This window comes from Quercus robur, chromosome 11 (genome assembly GCF_932294415.1).
Source record: "Quercus robur chromosome 11, dhQueRobu3.1, whole genome shotgun sequence".
In the NCBI taxonomy this organism is placed as follows: domain Eukaryota; kingdom Viridiplantae; phylum Streptophyta; class Magnoliopsida; order Fagales; family Fagaceae; genus Quercus; species Quercus robur.
In genome coordinates, this window is record NC_065544.1 from 9,597,855 (window position 1) to 9,607,417 (window position 9,563).

Consider the following 9,563-nt stretch of genomic DNA (forward strand, 5'->3'; position numbering starts at 1 on the left):
TGTTTAAAAAAAAAAATGAAAGGTAAGTAACATTGTTTTAAAATAATATAGAAGAAATTGAATAGAATCATTTTACGACAATATTAACATTAGATCCTCTATTTTAAAATATATGGATAAATGTATAGGGGTATTTTGGGAGTTCCAATGAAAATTTCATTAAACTTAATTCTATTCCCTCTTATTTCTCTTAATTTTGGGGGATGAAATTTGAAATTTTAAGGAAATAGAGATGAATAGATGTTCCTTCTTACCCATACCAATTTCTCTCACTTAAACTTCTAAATAAGAGAATGGTCTTTCCATTTCCTCCATTAAAACACCTAAATAAGGAAATAGAGTGAATATTTTAAAATAATTCCATTCCATTCATTTCCATCCTCCTAAATAGAATTACACGATTCTTTTAATTGTCATGTGACTTGTTTAAATATATAAATAATCTTAGAAATAACCAGTACTGAGTTAGAGGAGATGACTCATAACTGATTTAGAGCTAAACTTTATCTAGAAAAAACTAATTGTAAACGATTGGCAAGAGAAGTCCTATGTATGCCAAAATTTCTTGATGAGTAGTTGAGATAGAGAAAAATCAAAGGAAGGATGAAGCAAGGGAGATAATGAATGATATCGAGTTTGTAAAAGTGGGATGATGCCTAGCCCTGTCAAGTGTCAACAATAATGAAACTAATAAGCTAGAACTATTGAGGACTTGGTAATCCTTGAATTGTTTATGCTCTTCATGATCTTATGAGGGATGAAGGTCCCAAATTTTTGTTTTTTCGATGCAAAAAAAAAAAAAAAAAAAAAAAAAAAAAAAAAAAAGAAGGAAGAAGAAGGAGAAGAAGAGAGAATTCAATATCCTTCATAACATGTATCATTCTTATTGACATTTTAAATAAAATAAATAGTATGTTCAAAATGTTACTGATTAATTTTTCAAAAATGATTTTATTTGGGGATATTCAAAAAAAATGAGAGGACTAACAATTTGGAATGGAATGAATATCAATTAAAGCTTTTATTCCAGATTGGATAGTAAAAATACCTATAGCAACGATGATTTTACAAGTTAATCAATAGAGCATTGTAACCTTGAAACTAGTAACCAAACGTAGGAAAGTTGTTGAAATTCAAGAACATGATGTCACTGTTGTAACATGTATGGGCTCAAAAAAAAAAAAAAAAAGACAAAAATAAGGTTTAGTTCCAAACCCATTTGAATTTATTTTCTTCTAACTCACTATAAAAGGATTAAAGAGATCGTTCATTTGTAATTTTACACTTTGTTTGAGAGTTCATAAAGAATGAAATGGAATGAGTAAATCATAAAGGAATTGAAAATAATGTAATGAAATGTGTTTAAGATGGATTAAACAGAATTAAATTATCTTATTTAGATGTTTTAAAATAAATAATAATAAAAATGAAAGGTAAGTAACATTGTTTTGAAATAATATAGAAGAAATTGAATAGAATCATTTTATGACAATATTAACATTAGATCCTCTATTTAAAAATATATGGATAAATGTATAGGGGTATTTTGGGAGTTCCAATGACAATTTCATTAAACTTAATTCTATTCCCTCTTATTTCTCTTAATTTTGGGGAATGAAATTTGAAATTTTAAGGAAATAGAGATGAATAGATGTTCCTTCTTAACCATACCAATTTCTCTCACTTAAACTTCTAAATAAGAGAATGATCTTTCCATTTCCTTCATTAAAACTCCTAAATAAGAAAATAGAGTGAATATTTTAAAATAATTCCATTCCATTCATTTTCCTCTTCCTAAACAGAATTACATGATTCTTTTAATTGTCATGTGACTTGTTTAAATATATAAATAATCTCAGAAATAACCAGTATTAAGTTAGAGGAGATGACTCATAATTGATTTAGAGCTAAACTTTTTCTATAAAAAACTAATTGTAAACGATTGGCAAGAGAAGTCCTCTGTATGCCAAAATTTCTTGATGAGTAGTTGAGACAAAGAAAAATCAAAGGAAGGATGATGCAAGGGAGATAATGAATGATATTGAGTTTATAAAAGTGGGATGATGCCTAGCCCTGTCAAGTGTCAACAATAATGAAACTAATAAGCTTGAACTTTTGAGGACTTGGTAATCCTTGAATTGTTGATGCTCTTCATGATCTTATGAGTGATGAAGTTCCCAAATTTTTGTTTTTTCTACACAAAAAAAAAAAAAGAAAAAAAAAAAGAAAAAAAAGAAGAAGAGAGAATTCAATATCCTTCATAACTTGTCTCATTCTTATTGACATTTTAAATAAAATAAATAGAATGTTCAAAATGTTACTGATTAATTTTTGGAAAAGGATTTTATTTGGGGATATTTAAAAAAATGAGAGGACTAACCATTTGGAATGGAATGAATATCAATTAAAGCTTTTATTCCAGATTAGATAGTAAAAAGACGTATGGCAACAATGATTTTCAAGTTACTCAATAGGGCATTACCTCTTGGGCCAAGTTAACCCATTTAACTCGTGCTGCGAAGGATTTTACTGCTAACTCAGATCATCCATTTCGGAGTTGACTATGCTTTCTTCAACATAGTCCACACTCATAGATTCACCATTTGTTTGCCAAAATACCATATTCAAAATAATTTTTTGATGAGCTCTGTGAATTGTAGTTTCTTGTAGAAGTTTTTCTCTTCTTATTTTCTTTCAATAAAACAATTAAGGACGATAAATCTCCATCAATGCTTTGGGAGTTTGTTCTTGTTTCCTATAAACATGCTCCTTATAAGAACATGGAAATCAACAAGCCTACCATCTACTAATTAACTTTGGAAGAGAATTTATTTGCAAATATTCATTTTACAGTTTTTTTTAAAATTAATTGGCTGAGATATTTTCTAGATGCTATACAAAAATCTATTTTAAAAGAAATTGTGCTGAAATTTTTTTTTCCTTAAAAAAGATGTTTGTTACCTCTATATAGCATTGAATTGCACTGCTGGTCCATTTCTAGTAATTACTATTGGTGATCCAACTACAGGGCCGACTCCATGCATTTTGGGGTTTAAAATAAGAAATTTGAGACCTTTTACATATTTAACTATCAATTAAATATAAGTTGAAACTCTCCCTCAAAAAAAAAAAAAAAATCAATTAAGTAATATTTGTACTTAAAATCTATTCTTTATGATTTTTTAGATATAAAATTAGTAATTAAATTTTTTTTCTTCAAGTTATCTAACATCTCATTTTCAATTAGTAATATGCTTTTCTTCTCAAAAAATAAAATAAAATAGGAATATGCTTAATTCACTTCATCTTTTTAGTGACATTCATTAACTAGTAGTTAGCTATATATTTATTTGATATGTGTAAGAAAGAACATTTATTCATCTCTATTTCCTTAAAATTTCAAATTTCATTCCCCAAAATTAAGAAAAATAGGAGGGAATAGAATTAAGTTTAATGAAATTTTCATTGGAACAGTGATTGGCGGTCAAAATGATGAGTATGGATCATGTAAAAGTTTAAAGCTACACAAGAGTATCCGGATAACTCAATTTTCTCTTGATAAAACAATGGCTTCTTCTAATTTCTCTGTCTCTTACCACTACCAAGGACAAGGATAAAACAAAGACAACGTATAAAGCAAGTTTTCAAGTACAAAAACAATCAAAGTTTGAGAGTGGCTTTTAACATAAATTTGAAGCAAAGTTTTTAGAGCCAAACTCGAAGAGAATGGAGAAGAAGATTTGACACAGCTACAAAGAAGCTTTTAAAATTACTATTTATGCTTTTGACAGAGTGACAAAATTTCCAGGGTTTGAGGTTAGGGTTTTTTTTTTTTTTGTTTGTGTGTGGGGCGGGCCGGGGGGGAAGAGAGAGCATACGTGTGGGAAATATATGAGTTCTACACTCTAAAACTCTCACATAAAAAAAACCAACCGTTAATAATACATTATTATATTAGAGTAGTATTTGAGATAGTATGTACAGATTTTACTAACAAATGTGTCACCAATCACAAAATAAGCAATTTGAAGCATTTATTTTCCTTTATATAAAGCATTATTATTTTTATTTATTAGCTAATATTTGGGGCTTAATTAATTCTCTTACAAGTAAAGATATAACCATGTTTATTAAAATTTTGGAATCTTATACAATTGCGTGACTTGCCTAAAGCAAGAGCAGGCCCTGTCCAATTATGAAATTCACGTGCTTATGTTTTGCATTTGTTTGAGTGTGTATTATTATAGAAAATGATAAGTTTGCTGTATAATTTTTACGAACTGATGTAACAATGAATCTAATTAATTTTTAGCCGTGACTAAATGCATGACTTTTCTTTTCTTCCACGAGCAATAATGTAGATATGCCCTCATCAATTCTTATACCTTTGATCCAATCAAATTGAAGTCAAGATTTGCCATGGTCCCACGTTCATCCATTCTTGTGCATAGTTGCTGCTGACCCCTTCTCTCTGAAAGGACACAAACCAACCCCATATGTTGACTAGTTTGATGGAAAAGAAAAGTTTTGGGAGCGTCCATTGTGTGAAAAGATTTCAATAATCATTTTTTTTTTGATAAGCAAGACTTCAATAATCATGGAAACCAACCTCCACTAAGTTTTATATTTCGTTTATAGCATGTTGAATAAAATCTCACCAAGTAGGCATAAAAAAAAGGGGGTACGGACCATCATTTGATAGGATTCATTTAGTTGGAAATACCTGTGGCCTTTTGTATCTTCATTTGGTTTGGGGGTAATTTTTTCAGGATTTTTTTTAATATATTCATGTTTGGTTGCAAAGAGTTCAAAATAATTCTTAAGTCTGGTAAGAATTTGAGTTCCCATGAAATCTCAATTTTATATAAATGTTAATTTCTTCTTTAAAAAGAAGGTATCCACATTCCCATGACTTGAGAAAGTTCTAATTTTTAAAGTGAAAATTACTATATTTCCAGTTTATTTATTTATTTTAAATGAAATAATTATTTTGGCCTTGTATGTGACATTCGAAATGTTAGACTATTATTTTAGGAGAACTAACCTAATTCATTGCTCATATTATTTTTGTAGGAATTAGGAAGACACATAAAAGTGATCGGTAATATGTTTGACATTGTATTAATAAACTTAAGTATATTTTGAGAAGAATGAAAATACTTTCTATAGAAATCCTAGGAATAAAATAAAAAAAATTCGAGATCTCACGTTTTTTAAACTCCAAATTAAATAAATGTGAGCATAGTTATTTTTTTATGCACATTCTTGGAAATCTAGATGCCATAGGTACTTTCTCAAAAAAAAAAAAAAGATGCCATAGGTATATTAGTTTCTTTTAGGCAAATGCTATAAAGGTTATTGACACCTATTTGATGTGCTCACAAAGATTATAAGCCTCCGAATAACCTGGAAAATAGCATAACTTGAATCCGTATTCTCAAAATACTCCCACCACATAAATCAATTACAATTGTAAGGTGATAACAATCATAAAAACAATAGTAGTGAGAGGAACCATGATCTGATTACTGATGAACCCCCTGCTATGATTCAAGACTGGTGAAACTACAAAACCCCATTTTGCTTTTGGGTAATACTCTTTTTCTTGGTGAAATTTTCGTTTGAAAAATGCAAATATTTAATTCTAGTTTTAGCCTATGTTAAATTATAGTATAATTAGAAATTAAAACACAAGATTCAAAATTTTTTGACATGCTGTTTCGAGTTGTTTGATTCACAGAATCTTATTATTTATCATTCCATTAAATTGAAAAACTATATATTAAAAAAAAAAAAAATACCCTTCACTAAAGGGATAAAGTCGACTTTGTATTCCCATCTCAATCTCACCACTATTCAAAATTCACAATGGGAAGAGGTTATGTAAGGAAAAATAAAGAAAGGCAAGTTGAGGAAGTAAGCCAATTTGATTTAATTGAAAGAGAGATGAGGAAATGCTTATGTCAGAAGCATTTTACCAACCAACTAAAGTTTTGACCTTATATCTGAAAATTATGAGCCATTCTCCTACCTTGTTTCAACAGAGCCCATGGATTCCCTTAAAACCATTGGTCACCAACCCTCCTACCCCCCATTTCTACTCATATATAAACCCATTTCCCCTCCTTCCAAACCCACAGCTTAGCAGCCTTAACTTAACCCCCTTGCTCTCTCTCTCTCTCATACACACACACACAACATGGGTCATCTAAAATCCATCTTTTACACCCTTGTTACCACAATACTAATTCTCATTCCATTTAACAAGTTCTTATTCTCCCACCTCTCCACACCTTTTTTCACACCAATCCTTCTCTTAGTTCCTCTCATTGTTTACTACTATTTCCATTCTATTTCTAACCACTCTACCAACCTCCCTCCAGGTCCTCTCTCTATCCCAATCTTTGGAAACTGGCTCCAAGTTGGCAATGACCTAAACCACCGCCTTTTAGCCTCCATGGCTCAAACCTATGGCCCCATATTCCTCCTCAAACTTGGGTCCAAAAACTTAGCTGTTGTGTCCAACCCTGAGCTTGCCAACCAAGTCCTCCACACACAAGGTGTTGAATTTGGTTCACGCCCACGTAATGTTGTGTTTGATATCTTCACAGGCAATGGACAAGACATGGTTTTCACAGTCTATGGTGACCATTGGCGCAAAATGAGACGCATCATGACGCTACCATTTTTCACCAACAAAGTTGTGCACCAATATAGTGATATGTGGGAGGAAGAGATGGACTTGGTTGTACATGACTTGAACAAAAATGAGGAAGTGAGAACCAAGGGAATAGTTATTAGGAAGAGATTGCAATTGATGCTTTACAATGTTATGTACAGGATGATGTTTGATGCCAAGTTTGAGTCACAAGAGGACCCTTTGTTCATTGAGGCAACAAAGTTTAACTCTGAAAGGAGTCGATTGGCTCAGAGTTTTGAGTACAATTATGGGGATTTTATTCCTTTGCTTAGACCATTTTTAAATGGGTACTTGAACAGGTGCAGAGATTTGCAAAGTAGGCGGCTCGCATTTTTCAACAACTATTTTCTCGAGAAAAGAAGGTAATTACCATCTCCTTTGTATAATATATTTTCTTCCTTGGGCTTATTGTAAGAACTGTCGATTGTAATTTCAACAGTTTGATTACTGTTAATGGATTCTAGAGTATTAAAGTAATTTCACTTTGGGGTTCCTAAAATTATATCCATTCATTTTGAAATGAGTGGATTAGATTTTATGACATCATCAATATTTAAGAAATGTTGACTATCACAATTTCAGTATTTATTTAAATTATTAATAATGTGGCAAAATCTAATATATTCTTTTCAAAATGAATGGATTAAATTTTAGGAATTCCACTATGGAATAACCCTTAAAACAACGATGAATGATTCTAAATTTCTAATCCATTGTTCATAAGTTTGTTAAATTGTTGTATAGAATGCACATCACAATCTTTGTTTTTTGGTGTAAATATTACAAATCTAAAGTTAGATTTAGTGTCACAATTTAAAATTTTAAATGATGTGACACGTTATACACTTTTACATTTAGAATATAAAATCTTAATAGTGAATTGAATTCTCCATTTTAAAGTTGTAGAAAATTAAACTTATTACTTAATAGCTAAAAGATTATCTTTTTCTTTTATGTGTATAGGAAAATAATGGCTGCCAATGGAGAGAAGCATAAAATAAGCTGTGCGATTGATCACATAATAGATGCTCAAATGAAAGGAGAAATCAATGCAGAAAATGTGCTATACATAGTCGAGAACATCAATGTTGCAGCAATTGAGACAACATTATGGTCCATGGAATGGGCTATAGCTGAGTTGGTCAACCATCCTCATGTCCAACGCAAGATTCGCGAAGAAATCTCAACCGTCCTAAAGGGCCAAGCAGTCACGGAATCTAACCTCCATGAGCTACCATATTTGCAAGCCACTGTAAAAGAGACATTGAGGTTGCACAGCCCAATACCTTTGTTGGTACCCCATATGAACCTTGAAGAAGCAAAACTTGGGGGTTACACCATTCCTAAAGAGTCAAAGGTGGTAGTAAATGCATGGTGGCTATCAAACAACCCTGAATGGTGGAAAAACCCTGAGGAATTCCGGCCAGAGCGGTTCTTGGAAGAAGAATGTGGCACAGATGCTGTGGCTGGTGGTAAGGTCGATTTTCGATTCTTACCATTTGGCATGGGTAGGAGGAGCTGTCCCGGTATCATTCTAGCACTGCCAATATTAGGCCTTATCATTTCCAAATTAGTGTGTAACTTTGAGATGAGGGCTCCTCTTGGAATGGAGAAGATTGATGTGAGTGAGAAAGGGGGGCAATTCAGCTTGCACATTGCAAACCATTCTACAGTTGCCTTCGAGCCGATTATGGCATGATTTGGCTAGAAGATTGTCAAAGTGAATGGCCAAGAATCAAAAGGGCAGTGCTATTTCCATTGATTGTTTGTACTCTTTTTTTTCTTCCACTGTAGTATTATTGTTCATTTTTAGTCCCTCAAAAGATTGGTGATAAAGCAGATTCAACAGTTCTAATAAGGGGGTGTAATAAGTTGATACATGAAAACAGTAAAGGGTTATATACAAAACATCTTTCATTTGATTGATTGAGATTACGACTACTTTCACTTCCACATAATTTAGAATTGCGATGTGCTCCATTGAGGATTATATTTTATTTTGTTTTCCTTCTCTGCATAGATGGGCTACATTGATTTTAGGCAGGAACAAAGTGAATGAAAAGGGAGAGGAGAGGAATTGAGGGGATCCAAATCCGATTAGTTTGTGGGATAATTCTGGCCATTCCCTCCCTCTTTCAACCAGGAGAGGGGGGAGATTTCTGGCCACCCCCCCCTACTTTGGTCACTTTATCAAAGGATAGTAATAAATAAAGTGAATGGGTAAATTATACTTTCCGTCCCTGAAATTTATTGTAAGTTTGATTTAGTCCTTAAAATTTTAAAAATAGAATAATTTCATCCCTCCATATATATATATATATATATATATATATTTTTTTTTAATTTACATTACTAACAGTATGCTGAAAAACCCCATTTTCGATCGAACAAACTATATATTTAAGGAACCAAAATTGAACTAAATATAGTTAATTAGATAAAATGATTTCTCTTCATGAACTTATTTAAAAATTAGATTCACATACCTTGTATTATTAAAAATTATTTGTAATTTGGTATTATCACTAAATCCATACAACATATAATAATGAAAAATTAACAATCAATTTTATGTATAACAACGTTCCTACAACTATTTGAATAATTGACCATTACAAAGTCTATCTTTTATCTTTGATTTTCATTTTAATTTTGGTTAAGGTGATATTATAATTTTGTGATGGCTTTAATAATCACGATAACCTCCTTGGGGGAATGAGAAATTATAAAAAAAAAAAAAAAAAAGGAAAAAAAAAAAAAAAACATAAACAAGTTTTTCTTGAATTGAACCTGAGCTTTTGATGAATAACTCGGTTTATTTGCAACCTCATCATATTCAAAGAGAAAATAGGGGGCTCATGAG

General features: G+C 31.3%; 1 protein-coding gene across 1 annotated transcript; it reads left to right on the top strand.

Moving 5' to 3' along the window:
- The first annotated feature begins 6,121 nt into the window (after nt 1–6,121).
- On the top strand, nt 6,122–8,630 carry LOC126706000 (cytochrome P450 CYP73A100-like). Its single transcript, XM_050405245.1, has 2 exons — nt 6,122–7,062; nt 7,664–8,630. The coding sequence occupies exons 1-2, from the start codon at nt 6,200–6,202 to the stop codon at nt 8,397–8,399; spliced, it is 1,599 nt and encodes a 532-aa protein (XP_050261202.1). The 5' UTR covers nt 6,122–6,199; the 3' UTR covers nt 8,400–8,630.
- Nucleotides 8,631–9,563: the final 933 nt, after the last annotated feature.